Source organism: Rutilus rutilus, assembly GCF_951802725.1.
Source record: "Rutilus rutilus genome assembly, chromosome: 22".
Taxonomy (NCBI): domain Eukaryota; kingdom Metazoa; phylum Chordata; class Actinopteri; order Cypriniformes; family Leuciscidae; genus Rutilus; species Rutilus rutilus.
Window position 1 is genome coordinate 2,701,269 of NC_140227.1, and position 19,807 is coordinate 2,721,075.

General features: G+C 40.7%; 1 protein-coding gene across 1 annotated transcript in view; it reads left to right on the plus strand.

Moving 5' to 3' along the window:
• The window catches only part of LOC311282238 (E3 ubiquitin-protein ligase DTX3L-like), a 29,753-nt gene extending 22,487 nt beyond the window's left edge, over positions 1–7,266 (plus strand). The window contains exons 15-17 of the mRNA XM_084395872.1: positions 3,855–5,291; positions 6,129–6,346; positions 6,431–7,266. Of these exons, the coding sequence (XP_084251998.1) occupies positions 3,855–5,291; positions 6,129–6,346; positions 6,431–6,500 (1,725 nt within the window). The 3' untranslated portion in view covers positions 6,501–7,266. The remainder of the gene's footprint in view (positions 1–3,854; positions 5,292–6,128; positions 6,347–6,430) is intronic.
• Positions 7,267–19,807: the final 12,541 nt, after the last annotated feature.

Genomic DNA, 19,807 nt, shown 5'->3' on the forward strand with positions numbered 1-19,807 from the left:
ACCTAGCGTTCTTTGCACCATGACCTCGAGCCAAACACCCCCCAGAAGCCTTTTTTCCCTTGGTTGAACATTATTAAAGTTAGAGCTTATTTAGAGATATCAGCCGAATGGTTTAGTGCAGGCGCTAACGGATCCTAGGATGTATCTGGTAAATTACCCCACTAATAATGCCCAGAATGGCACCAAACTTCTACAGTAGTACAAATAGGTTCTGTACTCATAAAACGAGGCATTGGAAAGTTTATAAGTACATCAGGAGTTTATTTAAATAACACTTGCCTGATGGCTCATGCTAACGCTAACCCGGATGTCGACGTCACTTCAGTGATTTGGGAAAAGCACGTAAAAGTCCTGGGAGAAAGCGATGCATAAGGATGTAGTGTAACGACGCCAGGACCAGGAATGCACTAATATTTTGTTGGTAGTACCAGTTTGCAACAATTGTTAGTTAACACTAAGTTGTTAACACTTCTGAAAAAAATTATAATTCGTTGTTACGCTACATCCTTATGCATTGCTTTCTGCCAGGACTTTTACGTGCTTTTCACAAATCACGGAAGTGACCTCGACGTCCAGGTTGATTTTACTCCGAACCATCCCTTTAAAATTATTTTGGTGGGCCTTGAGATGGATTATACTTGTGTAGGTGGTTCCTGGAATGGAAAAGTTTGGGAACCCCTGCTCTAGAGGACTTTTATGCTATTTTCATTTTTGTTTTTGTTTGTAAGACTGGAAAAACTGGAAGAGAGAGCTACTCTCTGAGAGAACAAAGGAAATTAACATTTGAACTCACCCTTGTGCACTATCGAAGTCGCCCAGTCCATATATGTAACCCCCACATGTTACCTCCCTACGGCAGGATGTTGCTTCCGCAGCGTATTCCTTCTAACGAAAGGGGAATGCTTTCCCAGTGGTCTTGTGGAACAGCAGTGACTTCCCTGGTCTAAGCCCTGTCCTATCTCCGCCTCAATAATGCGGGAGGATCAGAAGGCTTTTGTCTAGGCACTGGAAGGTGGCAGTTCTAGTGGCGTTTTAATAGAGGATCCTAATCAGTCGACATGGAGACGTTGTCCCGTCGCCACTATTGCTGGACCACCGCTGGCTCCGCTCAGCTCCTCAGCGGAAAAACAAAGGGGCGGAGCGTGTGATGCAATTCTCGCAGGCCAATGTGCATTGGCTCGTTTTAACAATACTCGAAGATAACAGACTCCCTAAGCGTGATCCCAATCAGTCGAGACGTCAACTATGTCTCCGTTCCCCCCTTCAGGGAATGAGGGTTACATACGTAACCGAGACGTTAAGTTGCTCATTTTCTTTGTGTATTTGGAGCCCTCATTTTCAGGTGATCTTGGTCAGTATTGCCAACTTAGTAGGCTCAGTATTGCCAAACCCTTTAATGACTTTTTTCAAAAAAGCAACTAGTGACAAATCTAGCGACTTTTTGTACTACTGACTAACATGTTGTCAGTCATTATATCATGCTCTTGCCCGTAAAATATGTCATGAATATCCGGCTATATTGTTTTAAAATACAGTATGTGAGCATGGATTAGGAGTGAAAACAGATGTAAAGTGCCAACAGTTGGCACATTATGTCATATAGCAACATTTAACTACTTTTTCAGCAGGCTTTCGCTACTTTCCACTGAAAATAGTTGGCAAAACTGGTCAGTTCTTGTCAATGTTCGTTTTGGCAAATGCTGTTGCATTTCGCTTTTGTTTATACTTTATTAGTGTTTCTATGCATTTTTATTGTTTTATTGTCCAATAACATCTTTCCTGGGCTGTTATAATTATATAGTTGATGGATTCAGCTATTCTCTTAAAAGTTAAAACGATTTTTAAAATTATATGGCTATAGTTCACTGATCTATATAAATGACTGGATTGCTCATTGCGTTCCAAACTGTTATCAGGCGATGAAGCCACCGGAAGTGTTCGAGCGGCCATCCCTACCGACAGAGGGCACCATTGATTTACAGCCAAAACATTGACCTAAAATCCCCCCGATTTGCAGCATCTCAGTTTCACAGGATTAGTTTTACGATGTATATATGTGAATTAATTGTCACTTCAGAAGTTATCTGTAATGTTTATGGTCTTTTCGGAGAGGATAAGTCATATATTTAAATCGTTAATATGGTTGTGTCTACAGCACACTTCTGACACATTCAAATTGAGGCTATACAATAAATACTAATACAAGCCACTGTAACTTAATTGTACTATATTGTTTTAAAGTTAATAATAATAATAATCATTTTTATTTATATTGCGCCTTTCCAGGGCTCAAGGACGCTTTACAATAAACAAACAACAATAAAGGCAATTGACAAAGACAGCAGACAAAACAACAGTAGGTAGATGAGAGAGTGTAAGTACAGTAAATGAAAATTAGGTAGATGGGGCGGCAACCAGCAGAATACAAACAGATATAACAAAAACAAAAAACAAAAAAAACCCTTAAGAATTATGACATTCAGAAAATAGGTGAGTTTTGAGCATGATTTTGAATTCAGAAATAGTGTTAACAGAACAGAGTGATCGGGGGAGAGAGTTCCACATTTTGGGTGCAACAACACTGAATGATCTGCCCCCCCATTGAAGCAAGGCGATGCCGAGGGACGACAAGAAGGCTAGAATCAGAGGATCGTAAAGTGCGAATCGGGGTGTAGGGGAGGAGCAGGTTACAGAGATAGGGTTCAAGGTTTACCATGCATCATCCTGAAAAATAAAGCGCAGACTCTTAAAGACAGTGCAAGTTCTATGGCGTTTTACTAGAATTACAGTTTCCATATAAGTAATGTATATGTTGTTGAATTAATTAACTTATACTGCTGAGGCTGGCCAGACACTTGAAGATTTTAAGCCTGAATTTGAGCCTGATTTTGAGCCCAATTTGCACCCCGAAGCGATCAGGGGGCATGGCCCAATTCAATGCTTGTCGCAAGACTTTTTGTCCAAAAAATCCTCAATAGGCTTTATGCCCAGCTCCACTACTTCCTGAACTTCAGCCAGCTCCTTTGTTTCCTGTCTGCCATTATTGGACAAACTGATTAATCCAGGTGTGCCTGACCTCAGTAACAATAATCAGACACACCTGGATTAATCAGTTTGTCCAATAATGGCAGACAGGAAACAAAGGAGCTGGCTGAAGTTCAGGAAGTAGTGGAGCTGGGCATAAAGCCTATTGTGTGGTGTCATTACATTACGTTATTGTACTGCTCCCGATCGCATCTGAGCCCTCACAATCCCAAATCGTAAATATTACAAAAACAACAATATCCGACTCTTGATCGGGCTGCCTCTAACATAATAACTTGGAAGCCATTAAACATGCCACGAAAGAGTATTGAGAAAGAAGATCACCCATATTCTTTTTTTTCTCCTTTGTTTTTCTTTCCCATAAAACAAAGCTCACAGGAGAACCAGCTGACGACGGCGAACGTCCTCTATTTGTTTTTCTTCTCAAGTCACGTTTGATCTCGCGAGTATCCGTGAGGTCTCGTCTCACTGTGGAAATGTTACTACAATCCACAGGTGTGGTCTCGCGGTCCAGACGAATCTTCTAGTGTGTGCATTCAGAGGATTATAATGCTAAAAATCGGTTGAAACTGCCCTTTTATCTATTAAATCTATTAAGATTTGAAAATTGTCTAGTGTGTCCCAGGTCTTACCTTTATATATATTATACATTGGGATACCAAATGCAGGGGTGGCAATGCTCTTTTTGTCACCGCGGAAGATCCTCTCCTGGAGAGAACTCATTTATGACATGTAGTTTGGCATTTTAATTCAGTTATTTTAAATGTTACTGTGTGTAGATTAAATAAAATCCCATTACATGTTTTTAGGTGAACAGCGCTGTATCATCAGGAGACAAAAACAGCGTCAATGAAGTTGCTGCAGCTAACAGTGGACTCCCTGTCCCCCTCTATCAGTTCTGGTACATGCAGCACGCTTACAGAAAGGAGTTGGAGCAAATTGAGAAACAGCATGGAGTCTCTATTTGTGCCGAAGTGTCAGTCTCAATCAATCCCACCAAGAGCCCAAGCCCTGATTCTGTGTCTAAAGCCACTGATGAGTTTGAAAAACTTGTTCAGGGATGTGTGGATAGTTTTAGTGAAGCTGCCATTAATCATAATCACATGGATTCAGATATTGTGAAGCATGCCCTTCATGCCATTCAAACAGAGAAGGCAAAGATGATGTTCACCAAGTCTGCCAGTAACTGCATGTTCTTTGGACCGAAGAATCTTACAGACATGATTAAAAGAGACATAAAAGGAACAAGAATGGAAAGCCAATTCAATGACAAATCAAGTCAAATGAATAAAGACAACAACTTCTCTCCACAAAGCAGGTCTTCATTGGACATGGACACAAAGGACCTTCCAACTCATCTTGAGATGGACAAGGTTCATTGGGATCTGATGAAACTTTCCTATAAGGAGCAATTATCTCAGCTTGAAACAAAGTACGGAGTGTCATTTAAAGATGAAAAACAGCAGAGAATTTTAACCATTAAGATTCAAGCTCGATCCAAAGGAGTTCAGCATATTGATCTTGAAAGTCACGCCATCAGAGCTTTAACTCAACTCTACCAGAAACTTGCATCAGCCGCCGTCACCTGTGAACTCAAAAACCCTACAGACGCAACTCTTGTGGCATCAGCAGTAGAGAAACTTCAGCAGGAGCATCATTGTGTTGTTGCAGAAGATGTGTTCAGTCGCTGGAGGCTCGTTGGACTGCCAGAACATCTCGGTCCTGCCATTGCTGAAATTGAGAAGATGCTTAAGAAAAGAGTGTTTGATGACAAGCAGAAGAAATCGATCGGTTACTCCGAGGACGTTCCTCATGCAAGAGGAATCCAGTGGAATCAGACGCCTGACTATGGACAAGGAGCAGTGGGAGGATCAGTATGGGATGAGGGATTGAATCTTAGAAGACAAAGTGAAACAGACACTAGATTCAATGAAGAATTAAAAGACAGTTCTAGACATGACAGTAAAGATGCTAATGCTGAAGAGGAGACGTGTGCTATTTGTATGGACAGCTTCACCAACAAGAGAAAACTGAAATGTGGGCATGAATTCTGTCAGGATTGTATAAGTGCGTCAGAGAAGAGCATGGGATCCATCTGTCCTGTGTGTAAGGAAGTGTATGGGATATTGGAGGGAAACCAACCAGGTGGAAAAATGAAAGTAACAAACAGCAGAATGAATCTTCCTGGATATCCAGATTGTGGCACTATTGAAATCTACTATGACATACCCAGTGGTGTTCAAACGGTAAGAACATGTAAAACTGAATTGCGATTGACTTGTCAAAAATCAAAGCACTCTGCAGAAGGTCTATAGACTGTGCTCCCAATAAACCACTCCTCTAGGCTGAAAGACCTGGCAATTTTACACTCTCATATCATGATTTATAAAATAAATAAATAAACAGCATCATTTAAATATAGTATTTATTTTAAAACAAGACAAGGATACTGACTGATTTTAGCAATGTAAGATGATGGCACTTAATGCATTAATAGTCTGTATCTCATATTTTCCTAATGTCTTATAGCCTACCGTTAAACGTGGTATCACATGGATGGGAATATGCTTATGAAAATGATATGCAGATGACGCTATGCATAGTAAAACTAGGCTTTGTAAGCTCCATATATGGAGCATATTCGGGAAGGAGATGGGGTGGAGATACATGTACGCACAATCTTTTAGGATGAAATCTACGGAAAGTTTTATACATGATGACACCCCTGGGCTTTATAACACCAGTTGTTCTGTTCCTGAAGGGCCGCTGTCCTGCAGAGTTTAACTCCAATGCTAATTAAACACCTGAACCAGATAATCAAGGTCTTCAGGATTACTAAAAACATCCAGGCAGGTTTGAGCTAAACTCTGGAGGACAGTGGCCCTCTAGCAGAAGGATTGCTGTTGAGGAATCTCATGAACTGCAGAAAAACAATGAGGAAACAAAACACTCAATAGAAAGTATAAATAGCTTCTACACTTCTCACAATTGTATTTTATATTTTTCAAAAAGCTTATTTTATAAACCAGAATCCTATTTTTAGATAGTTTTGTTTAATGTTATCTTTTTGAAATAATTTTTAGGAGAAGCATCCAAACCCGGGACAACGTTATTGTGGGACAACTCGTCATGCGTACTTGCCAGACAATCGTGAAGGAAATGAAGTGCTCAAACTCCTGGATCGGGCTTTTAAACAGAAACTGATCTTTACTGTCGGGAGATCTACAACTTCGGGTGCAGAGAATGTGGTCACCTGGAATGATATTCATCATAAGACCAACACATTCGGTGGGCCTGAAAGGTATGAGTTCATTTAAAGTGTCCAGCAAAACCACTATTTCATATTTAATTTGGGTTTCATGTCAAATATTTTTTCTGTCCACAGGTATGGCTATCCGGATCCTGGCTACCTAAAGAGAGTGAAAGATGAGTTAAAGGCCAAAGGCATTGAATGAGAATTTTATATAGTCTGCAAAAACGTAATCCCTCTGCTCTGGAGCTCCATGTTTACATAGCTGAAATACAGTATAAGACCAAATTACAAAGTAATTAGTCATTAGTTAAATTAAATTCAAGCCCTGGTGACATAAATTTGATTTTGAAAAGTGATAGAGCAAAATACAGGAGAACCTTACTCTGCTAAAAAATCAGAAGTTTAGGAGAAAATTCTCCTTTCAGCAGTACAATGATCTGAAGCAAAAGTCAAAACCAACTGTGGAATGGCTCAATCAAAAGGTGGATATCCCAACCAGTTATATACCCAGTAGCCCAGTCAATGTCCTGATCAGAGTCCTATTGACAATCTGTGGTGCTATTTTAAAATTGTAGTCTACAACCAACCTGAACTTCCATTAGCAAATCTGCTGTGAAGAATGGGAAAATATTACAGTCAGTGAGCAATACTGATAGATACTTAACCAAAACAACTTGAAGTTGTTGTTACAACAGAAGCGGGCTAGATCGAATATTAATATGGGTTAATTAGGGTTTAAATACTTATGCAAGTTGAATATTTCAGGTTTTCTTTTTCTTTTAAATATCTACTTAAAAACACCTCATATTGGCTTCACTTAGAGCAGATGAATATGCTATAAAAAAATGCTGAGTTCAGTTTTTCAGTGGGTCTAAATACTTTTGCCAGGCACTTTATATGCTTTTTATTTAGGTGATGGGCTTACATGATGTTTAATTTGTAATAAAGTCCTTAAGCCTGGAGTGGTCTTTTGATTTTCATGCTTAAGTTATAACGCTGCAAATATGAACAGTTAAGTGAGCATATGTAGTACAAGTGAAGGCTCCTGTGTTTTTGTCATGATTCTCAAATAATAGTAAAACGTGTTCAGATCTTATTTTAATATGGGACAATGGAAAACCTTACATTAATATGATTTTAATTAATTATATAAGAAATTCATATATCAGTGTAATAGTAAAATTCATAAATTATAAAAAGTACAAATTAGAGGTGGAAGATTTGATTAATGGTGGTAAGTTGGTTCAGTCTGGTGTTTCATCTTGTTTTTTGTAAGTTGTCTTTGAAGTTTAAAAAAAAAAAAAAAAAAATTCCCCTGTAAATCTCTCCAAGTCTTTAGCTCTTGATTTCAAAAATAAAAAGACAATTGCATCTCAGATCAAATTCATCTGATACATCTTGATTTTTGTTCATTCATGATGAAAATGAGACAACTTCTATTGTACAAACTGATTTAGAGTTCTAACTGTTGAAAAATAAAAATTTGTAAGACATTGTAAACATATTGTCACATATAAAACAGCATAATCTTTTAATCATTTACAAGTTGTTACAATTTCTATCTCTTCTAGGAAATAAAATTAAGAAAGATGTTGGTATTCAATATAACCACCTCTTCCTTACCAAACGGGCCATTGGGAATTCCTGATCAAGACCTAGACAACTGTAAAACACTGTAAAAAAAAAGACACAGTTTTAGCCATCACTCAGGAAATAACAAGCTAAGGATTAAGAAATAAACAAAGTGATATTGTGAAGTAGATAGTGAAAGCGATTTTGTGCCTCTGTGATGGTACCACAAGATGTCGCTCACGACCGCAGGCTCCTGGAGGGCATGTTAAGTCATAAGAGAGAGTGGAGGTATGAGGATGCTGAAGTTGGGTTGCATGTTCAGTTAGGAAGGGCTGGATCTTCCTGATGTTGTGCAGTGCAAATCTGCTTGATTGTGCAAGTGTAGCAATGTGGTCTTTGAAGGTCAACTGGGCATCAAAAGTTTTCCCAAAATTCCTGGCTGAGCTTAATGGGATATTGTTGCTGAATCTGGCTCATTATGTGGATTATGCGCTGTGGCTGTATGGCTCTCCCTTCACTGTCAGTGAGGTGGATGAAGACGATGGTGCATTCGGTCACAGCCCCCCCAGCCCACTCCTATCCTTCTCGTGCGAGTACAACATCAGCTCAAAACTTCTCCCTAGTCCTTCCCCTCTCCTCATCATGTCTGCCATTGGACCATGAACCGGAGCCCATGCCAGCCATGGATCCAGAGCCCACATTTAATATGGAGCCTGAGCCTGCTGCCAAGCCGACCTTTAAACGGCCAAGTGAGGAGCTGTTAATAAACTTTAATGCTGAGCCAGTTCCATCCATAGTTTCCACCCTCAAACTTCTTCATTCTCTGCCGGCCCCATTCGGCTGGATTGATGTCCCAGTCCTGTCCGAAATCCTTCCTCTCCCAGTGTTTCTGTCCAGCCTTCAAGCTCCTTAATCCCAGCCACATAGGCTGGCCCAAGTTTCCTCATCATGACCCTAGATTTCACCAAAAGTCCTCACTGGTTAAGTCTAGCTCCTTGGCTCTTCCCCTTCAGCTGGTTCCATCCCGCTCTCCGGCTCTACCTTGGGCTTCCCACTCCTCAGCTCGTCCTAGAATTCTCAGCACGGTTAACTAACTTGATGGTAGAATGTATCGTGGAGAAAAGTCTTCTCTTTCTTGCAAATTAAGCTCAAGAGACAGACTTTATTGGACAAAATGCCTGCAGGACATCTGAATTTGTCTCGCTATTCTTATACTTTTTTATTATCTGTTGTTTTGCAATGACCAAACAACTTAGTCTTCTTCTAAGATTCACCCCTCCTGTTTCCCACAGTTACATTTTACTTCTCTCGACTTTCTCTCTAATTGTGGAATCCTGCCAATTGATGGTCAACCCTTTCTCAGAGGCAAGATGTAAAAATTTTCCAAGGACAATCAACTCTTTCCCAGAGGCAAGAAGCCTCCAAGTGACATTTTTATTTCACACTCTTAATAATGGTTTGATATCTACTTTGGTCTTTCACAGCCATCTGTTGTTTGAGGGAAATTGATGTTTGACTTTACAAATTCTACTACAATTGTTTCCTATAGGATTAACAAAATGTTTCATCATCCCCCTATTATTAATTCCCACCCTACTCTCTTTTCTCAGAGTGCAATTCCACAAGTCTGCCCCTTCCATCTTCTGTCTAAGGACCACAGTGGTCGTCTTTTTTTCACTAACAAATAGTTGCCTTGTGTAACTGCATTCCGGAAGAGGTCGCAGCCCAGCAAGCGAAGACACCGGAGCAGAATCTGGTACCGGCTAGTTGAAGCGAGTACATGAGAAGAAACTGGCTCCACTTGGAGATTGTAGAATCTCGCAAATGTCTTGGGTGGCACCCAGCCTGCAGCTCCGCAGATGTCTGTTAGTGAGGCGCCATGCGCTAGAGCCCAAGAGGAGGCCACACTCCGATTGGAGTGGGCCGTCACACCAAGGGGGCACGGTCGACCTTGCTGCTGGTATGCCAAAGCAATGGCGTCCACTATCCAGTGAGACAACCTTTGCTTGGAGAGAGCCTTTCCCTTCAGCTTCCCACCATAACAGACAAAGAGCTGGTCTGAGGTCCTGAAACACTGCGTTCTGTCTATGTAAGCATGGAGTGCAGTGCCAAGGCTGAGTCTGCCTGCTCCAAGGGCAGCGATTGCAGGTTCACCACCTGATCTCAAAAGGGAGGGGTGGGAACCCTGGGCACATATCCAGGCCGGGATCTCAGGATCACGTGAGAGTTAGCCGGCCCGAATTCCAGGCACGCTTTGTCAACCGAAAATGCCTGCAGGTCCCCTACCCTCTTGATGGAGGCCAATGCAACCAGGAGCGCTGTCTTCATTGACAGGAGCTTAAGCTCCACTGATTGCAGAGGCTCAAAGGGAGCACTCTGCAGGGCAGTTAGTACCACTGAGAGGTTCCAAGAGGGAACGAGAGGAGGGCGAGGAGAATTCAGTCTCCTCGCTCCTCTCAGGAACCTGATGATCAGGTTGTGCTTTCCCAGAGACTTACCTTCAACTGCATCATGATGTGCGGCAATGGTGGCAACATACACTTTCAGGGTGGAGGGAGACAGCCTTCGCTCCAACCCTTGCTGCAGGAAGGAAAGCACGACACTGATCGGGCATTTCGTGGGGTCTTCACGAAGGGAAGTACACCAGTTGACGAAGAGGTTCCACTTCAACGCATAGGCATGTCTCGTGGACTATTCTCTAGCGGAAGTGATGGTAGCCACCACCGCTGGTGGTAGGGTACTCAAACCTGCCTCATCCCGTCCAGGAGCCACACGTGGAGGTTCTAAAGATCGGGACGAGGGTGCCATAGGGTGCCCCGTCCCTGAGAAAGGAGGTCCTTCCTCAGAGGAATTGGCCAGGTAGGTGCTGTCACGAGGAGTACTAGTTCTGGGAATCAGGTCCGGTTGTGCCAAAACTCCCTGATCTTGTGCAAAGTCTGCGCAAGAAGGCTCACTGGGGGAAACACTTACTTGCAGAGGCCCCACGGCTAGCTGTGCGCCAGTGCATCCGTGCCGAGCGTGCCCTTGGTCAGGGAATAAAACAGGTTGCAATGGGATGAGTCGTGGGAGGCACACAGATCTACCTGTGCGTCCCCAAACTGACACCAAATCAGCTGATCCGTCTGGGGATGGAGTCTCCATTCTCCAGGGAGAGGCCGAAGCCGAGACAGCTCGTCGGCCATGCGGTTCAGGTCTCCCGGGATATAAATGGCTCGAAGCGATCTCAGATGCTTCTGACTCCATATGAGGAGGTGGCGGGCGAGTTGCGACATACAGCGGGAGCGCAGACCACCTTGACGGTTGATGTATGCTACTGTCGCGGTATTGTCTGATCGGACTAGTACGTGCTGACTCCTGAGCAATGCACGGAAGCGGTGCAGGGCGAGACGTACAGCCAGCAACTCGAGGCAATTGACATGCCAAAGACGCTGGGGTCCTGTCCAGGAGCCCACGGCAGCATGTCCATTGCACATGGCGCCCCAGCCCGTGGTGGAGGCATCTGTTGATACAACAACATGCCTGGAAACTCATTCTAAGGGCACTCCGGCCTGTAGAAAGCTGAGGTTCGTCCATGGGGTGAAGGTCTGACGGCAGGCTGGAGTCACTGGGACTCAGAGCGTGCCGTGTTGCCGAAGGCAAGTTCGGCAAGAACGGGTGAGGCATCTTTAAAAAGACGTGCCGTGTGCAATGCTCTTTTAGAAAGGAGAATTCTCCGCAGAGTGTTGAAGCGACCAGGGAGATGAACTCACTAACACTGGCAAATCACTGCACAGATAAGCAGGGAATGTGCACTCGCTGGAACTCGCTGTCACACCAACACCTGGAGAGAGGCTTGTCTCGAAGAGAATAGAGATGATACTCAGATTTGGCTTGTGGAGTGAAGTGAATAACTCGGCTCCGAAGCGAAAACATATCTGCATGTTGCCGGTGTACTTCCTTATATACCCACGAGGTGGGGCGGAGTTACACTATGCAAATTCCGCAGACCCATGGCATTTCATTGGCATTGGCTCGTTTTGTATACTCGGAAGATGACAGGTTTTCTAAGCGAAACCCCATTTGTTGTCACTGATGTAACTCATAGTGACCACGAAAGGGAACTCCAGACATTTCCAGTAGCCTGGAGCGCTATCTGGGGTACTCCTGCGTTGCCAGAGGTACCTCATCTACTTTTATTTATTTATTTATTCATTTATTCGGGACAGTACACATTAATGAACAATCTTGCACTTCTGTACAGACTGTAAATGAGCCAGATTATAGCATAAATGCAAATTTTCACCTGTAGTCTCGAGGCAGGAAGAGAACACCACAAAAAGATAATATGACAATATACAACACAAAAGGATATTCAATTCAGTTCAATTCAAATTTATTTGTATAGCGCTTTTCACAATACATATTGTTTCAAAGCAGCTTTACAGAAAGTGCTATGATATGACAATATACAGTATCAGGTAAGAAACACATTAACACGCATTCAGACAGATTACATTACATCAATAAAATGTCAAAATGAGGACATAACTGGGAACTTTTAAGAAACTGTTAAGGTGCTTTTTAAATGTGCAGTAAGTGGGACATTCTCTAATGTTTGTTGGGAGGCTGTTCCAAAAGTGACTTCCTCTGATAGACAGAACAGTTTGTCTAAAGGTGGTTTTTCTGTGCGTGATCTCTAGGTCTCCTCTAAATGAGACTCTGGTGCAAAAACCTCTGTCAGACCTTGGTTTAATGTATGTAGAAAGTGAAGGTGGGGCTAGTCCGTGAAATTTTTTTTATAAATTAAACAGCTATTTTTAAAATGAATAAAATTTTCAAAACTGAGCATATTGTATTTTCCCAAAATATTACACTGATGGAATGACATCAAATATTTGTATAGATTTTTTTGAATAACATTTCTATGGGTTTTAAAATTGTATCTCCAGTGAGTGACCAGGTTGTGATGCAGTAATCTATATGTGAAAATATCATTGAATGTAGGAACATTTTAGCAGAAGTAATTGTCATTGATGGTCTGATTTGTTTAAAGTTATGTAAATTGAATTTGATTGTGTTCGCTGTGAGTTTGATGTGTTTTTTAAATGAGAGTGTTGGGTCCAGTGTGACCCTGAGGTACTTGAACTCTTCTACAATGTCAAGTTCCACTCCCCCCAGGAACACATTGGATTTTTTTGTGAAAGTCATAGCAACAGTTTTCTTTTTGTTCAATAATAGGCAGAATTTAAGGAGCCAATACTGTATATTCTCCAGTGCTGATGTGAGGATGGATGATGCTTCCTGTGTGCTTTTAGCAGGTGTAAAAATAACCGCATCATCAGAATACATTTGGAAATTGGCTTTTTGACAAACATTTGGCAGATCATTTATATATACAGAGAACGACACTGGTCCCAAAATAGAGCCTTGTGGGACCCCTACTGGACATTCAAGGTAAGACGACATAGTGCCACCAACAGTCACAGATTGTCTTCTGTTGGACAAGTAAGATTGAAAGCAAGAGTACTTCAGAGTAGTCTGAGGTGCTATCTGGTGGAGACCCCTCGTTGGAGCAGACAGCGGGATTTTAATCCACCAGTAAAGTCTGCTCTTGCTGCTAAGCACTGAGTTTGTTGGTTCTTTCCTTCTCAGTCTCTGGCCATCACACTACACTTAAAATTGATCTAGCTTCTAATCAAAATAGACTCAGGCAATAAATGATATTTATTATGCAAAATAAATTCAAACATTGTTCTTTTCGTCCCCTTAAATCCGGTTCCATTATCTAGTAAAAGAGCCAATGACCTGCTTCTTACCCTCATCGTTCCCTTACTTTCACATATCTTGATTTGAACAAATTCTTTATTAATATGAGTTGAAGGGGTACACAAAATAACAAACATGACACCCTCTAACTTCCTGCTTATGCTACCCAAAGACTAAAATACTATCTTCAGATTATAGAAAAGAAAACACAATGGATATACTGACTCCCTTACTTAAAAAAAATACAATAAAAGTTCTGAACAATGAAATGTAAAAATAAAAGGCACCCCTTTCCTACCACTTTTTGCTTAAGGGGTTTTATTCAACCTCATCCAGTCCAGGACCCATTGGTTACATATTGGTGCATCATCTCCAAATCTCATCATAGACACATTGATCATCTGCTTAGGCCATCAATGATCTGTGGGAAGGCACAGGACAAAAAACAACAACACAGAAACAACAACTACTATGGCTATTATTATTCCCACTTTAGTAAGCCATTTACCCCATGATTCCCAGTTTTAGATAATTGTTGAGTTAAAGGACAAGTTCGGTATTTTACACTTAAAGCCCTGTTTTCAGATCATTTCTGATGAAATAGAACGGTTAAGATTGAAAGTTGGACACATGCTGCTGGCCCGAGAATTTTCGGTTTCTGTGGTAGCACCCCCCACCTCCATCTCCACCTCCACCTCCACCTCCACCTCCACCACCTCTTCCACAATGGTTGCATAGGTGCACTGGAACAATCCTTCCTAAAACGCATTAAACTTGGGCAATTCCGCGCAAAACTGTCACATCCATAACGCCAACTAAATACCATGGCATTGTGTTGGCGTTATGGATGTGACAGTTTTGCGTGGAATTGCCCACTTTCGTTTACAAAGACGTGAAACTCACCGAGTGGTCAGGGGTGTTCACTGGTATGCTCACTCAAAAATCGCTGCAAAAGATGCTTTCCAACAGGTTTTATCGTAGTTTTTGTCCAACTCCATTGACTTTGGAGTCATTGCTCGGCATTGGATGTGCTGTGAGGTATGGTATTACTCCGCCGCCGGAAACGGAAATGGGGTTGTTTGTATTCTTTCTGTAGTCTTATGCATAACTCAACGGAAGAATGTACGGGTGTGAGGCATTTGGAAAAATAGGTCCACAGTTTTACAACGTATGGTAAAACACCTGTTGGAAAGCATCTTTTGCAGCGATTTTTGTGTGAGCATATCAGTGAACACCCCTGACCACTCGGTGAGTTTCACGTCTTTGTAAACGAAAGTTTAATGCGTTTTAGGAAGGATTGTTCCAGTGCACCTATGCAACCATTGTGTAGGTGGGTGGGGGGGTGCTACCACAGAAACCGAAAATTCTCGGGCCAGCAGCATGTGTCCAAATTTCAATCTTAACCGTTCTATTTCATCAGAAACGATTTGAAAACAGGTTTTTAAGTGTAAAATACCAAACTTGTCCTTTAAGCAAACACTCAACTTTCCCTCCTTTTTTCTTTTTCTATAATCCTTACGGCTGGACTGATGTCTGTTAAAAGAAACAGATAGAGAGTGTTAGCCTAACAGAATACAAGAGAACTGCTGTTGGACCAGTGAATAATAAAAATGCAATTAATATGGCCAATCAATAAAATTTAAAGCAGTCTCTGTAGTGATCATTGAAAATGTATCACCTGTGCCCTCTTGGGAAAGGATGAAGTCCTTCTGCTTGGATCAGCGATCAGTTCATCTTGTTGGGCTGAACTCCCTCCTCATCCAATGCATTTGGTCTGATGGCTTTCAAGGGCCTGGCGTCATGATGTGACAAAGTGGTTTGACTCTGGATGCTGTCGTCTCTCTGCCTCTCCTCAGTCTGGTTTTTGATTGAGCATCAAGCATCTTTCTTCTTTGCAGAATGCAGAAAATAGTAGTGTTTCAGTATGTCTTGGTTACCTTATTTTCCCTCCCCTGATCTCAAGAGGCGCACTAGCGACCGATGCTAAAGGCTGCGGTCTATAGCCTCCTTGTTAGAGAGCCCACCTCCCATACCTGAGACCACGGATTGAGTCCCGCTTGGAGCGGGTTGAGTAAAACCGAGTACTACCACAATCCAAAAATCTAAGTCCCGGTTTCACAGACAAGGCTTAAGCTAGTCCCAGACTAAAATGCATTATTGAGCTGTTTTAACTGAAAGCAACTTCCACTGACACATCTTAAATTCAGTAATTTTTGCAATCAATCTGTTAACAAAATGTTAAATGAATTGAATTTGAATTGAATTTGTTCTTTATTTGTCATTGTTATAAATAACAACGAAATAACATCAGAGAATCCTACAATATAAGTGCAGTAAAAAAGTCTACAAAGTGCAATCCGTTATATCTTACACCCTTTGGCTCACCAACTTAGTACCAGTTGACAGGGACATAAAGGTTATTCCATAACATTAGTCCATATTAATATACTATGGATTGTGAGATGTAGTATAAATACTACAGCAATGCATACACCAGTTCCCAACTATTAAAGTTGTGTAAAGAGAGAAGTATGTTATATGTGGTGGGCTGCTTGTAAATTGGAGGAATGCTCATTCAATAGTCTCACAGCACTGGGATAAAAGCTGTTGGCCAATCTATTATTAGTTTATCCATACGGACCAGGCACCACGGTTCGGCACACATGTGATTCGCGAATTAACTGCTAAGTTTAACATAGAGTGAACGTTTTTGGACGCGTTTTGTCTTGCCAATTTACACATTCAAACGATTTTAAACGCAGAAGAAGAGGCGTAAATCGGGACTCGTGCGCTGTTTTCTGTGCGCACACCCGAAGCGCACACATCCAGAGCGAGAGAGGTGCGTTTCAGACAGCGCTCGAACACCGAATTGATTCCTCTTTCACGTTTACTTGCGCTTGAATGGACACATACACACAAAAGTATGTCAAAATACCCATCTCGGCAAGTATTCTCTCGGTTATGTCATGAGTGAACAGTTGAGAAAGAAACCGGATGCGTGTCAGTATATTGGTTCCATGCATTCAGTCTTAAAGTGACAGCAGCCTAATATTCCTGTTAATATTCTGTCATTAATATTAATAAAATCCAAAAATCATCATAATCATACCATGTTCGAGAGAAAGATGATAGTGAGGAGAGCAAGAGAGTCAGGAGGAAAGTGATGACGTCAGGTTATAGGATAAGTGTAAAGTGTAAAGTGTGTGTACCAAGCAGCAACTCCAGGTGCTCCCTTGAGAACCAGACCAAAAAATTATGTGCACACCTGCATATAATTATGCAACACTGTAAAATATTAAATATTGAAAAACTTATCAAAATTTGACAACTGAGAAGACAGCCACACATTAGCTCAACAAATGACCTCAAAACAACCATCCGCATGCAAAAAGACGCATTGTACTACCATTCACAGCCCGAGGTCCTCATTCAAAACAAAAACCTGTATTCACCGAACAGTCAATCCATCAACTCGAAGTGAAAAATCTGTGCTTTTAAAATAAGGTATTTTCACCAAATATGCTGTGTTGGAATAGATCTGTCAACAAAGTGATGTGATAAAATGTAAACCTTGTTATCTGTGGTCTGTATTTTGCTGAATGTGTTTGTTTTTCATACATTTTTCTTTTGGGACAGTGACAAAAAAAATTGCTACTACAATTTAAAATTGGACCAACAACACGGTTTGGTAAAAGCATGTTTTTTGTTCTGGGGGTGATTTTTCTAATCTCTTTTACATTCCCCTTATCTTAGTTTTTCTTTTTACATTTTTTTTAATAGTTTTTTCATACCACAGAATCCTTAAAGGGATAGTTCACCTAAAAATGAAAATTCTGTCATCATTTACTCTCCTTCAAGTTGTTCCAAACCTGTATGATTTCCTTTCTTCTGCTAAACACAAAAGAAGATATTTTAAAGAAGGTTGGTAATTAAACAGTTGCTGGTCCCCATTGACATCCATAGTATTTTTTTTTTTTTTCCTACTATGGAAGTCAATGGGGTCCATCAGTCGTTTGGTTACCGACTTTCGTCAAAATATCTTCTTTTGTGTTCAGCAGAAGAAAGAAAGTCATACAGGTTTGGAACAACTTGAAGGAGAGTAAATGATGACAGAATTTTCATTTTTAGGTGAACTATCCCTTTAAGCAGTCACAAATATATTTGCTCAACACACTTAATTGCACACACAACACAACACAGCAAGCGCAGTTAGTACTTTAGATAAATGGTTAATACAACACATTTAACACCCTACACTAAGACAACTAATGTCACACACACAGCACCCAACATTAATACACTCAATATCACACACTTTTTCAACATTTAAACAAACACTGGACAAACTCAGCCCATAGACTAACAGATCAACAGATAAAGGACATGTCGTGAGGCCACAATTATCACCTACCAAGGGCTTTCTCACTTCTGTGTCCGTTCCCACATTGGAAGTAATATTCGCAGGGGTTTTTTTTTTACACCTAAACTTCAGTGTTTTTTTTTTTTTTTTACACCTCTCTGCTGGGGTTTTCACACATGTGAGTCAGTGTTGCCCACGAGACAAAGAAGCAACCGCAACTTCAAAAACAAGCCCGATATTATTATATTATTTAGTATCATCAATTTTATTTATTAGCAATAAATGAGCCTGCAACATATTAAACCACTCATTAAATCATCAAATTGCAACAAAGCTGGAGGTCACGCACTATCCTGCAGTCACCTGTGAGCAGAACAGGTTTGGAGATGGAAAAGGAGAAAAAGTGACGTGAAGGCAAATTATGGTAACACATAGTCGGAATTTGTCCAAGTTAGTGCACACATATTAGCAGCACTAAGTCGTGAACATACACACTACAAAACGTGAAAAAGACAAGCACTAAGGGAGAGCTGTAATATAGGCACATATTTATAAATATATATAAATATATATATATAAAAAAGGGACGACATTACTCCAGTATTATCCTCTCTTCATTGGTAGCCGGTTCAGTACAGGATCGATTATAAGATTGTATTAATGGTTTTTAAAGCACTGCATAACATGTTCCCAAATTACATTGCTGACCTTTTAGGATCTTACATATCAGGTAGGACAATATTTACAATATATAAGGTGGGTAATGTTTCATTGAAGGTCTATGGGCCTATGTTTAGCTAATATGTAAATGATAGCTACTTTTAATGATGCAACCAAAAGTCTTGACATGTAAACATTTTATATTATCGTTTAAAACAATAGCCACATTTGGACATGCCTTCAGGGAGGGGGAGCTACTGTAATATGTATGTTCTGTCTCTGCTCAGTTTCTGTGATTCTGTTTGCCTTAGTTCACTAATTAGTCTCATTGGTTGTTAATCAGTTCCCCACACCTGTTCGGTTTCTACTCTGATTATCTCTGTGTATTTAAGCCCTCAGTTTGAGTTTGTGCTCTGTCCGGTATTGTTTGGTTAACGTGGATGTGTTTCTTCACTGTTCTTTTATTATTAAATACTGTTTATTCTTTTGAAATGCCTCCATCATGTGCTCATTACAACCAGAGCATGACACTTTAAAAAAGCAGGTTCTTTAAAATTGTATTTTAATAAAAATGTATTTTGATAATGCATAGCACGCCTCATTAATCCAATTAAACCAAACACTTGTGAATTTCACTTTCATTAAAGTTTGTTAACTTTCTCTGGTGATGTCTTAAAATGAACACTTTGGGTCTGGCTGACAGTAGATTTTGAAATTTGTCCGAACTTGGTATTCAAGTTTCAATTTGTTGATTATTCATTTGGAACAAAAACCTGGCTTGGTTAATATTTTGGTGTCATGCCAACAAAATCCATACTAACTTTATACTCATCTTTCTTTAAAGTTGGAATTGACAGCTAAGGTTGGGGTTCGAGAGATCTCTAGTGTTTATTCCAAGCATAATGGAATGTTTGCCCAACGATGGAGTTTGATGTAAAGACAACATTAGGTTTTGATATTGATTGATTGATTGATTGATTTTTATTTAAAAGGGACCATGTGTAATTAAAAACATAAATGTAAACATTTGATGCATTACACCAGAGTTAGCCTTAGGCTAATTTGCATCTGCAGTCCCCAAGTACAAATAAATACAGCACAGAATAAAATATCAACATTATTGAGTAATGTGACATATCAAACATAAAACGTCAGACATTGTTCAAGAGCAT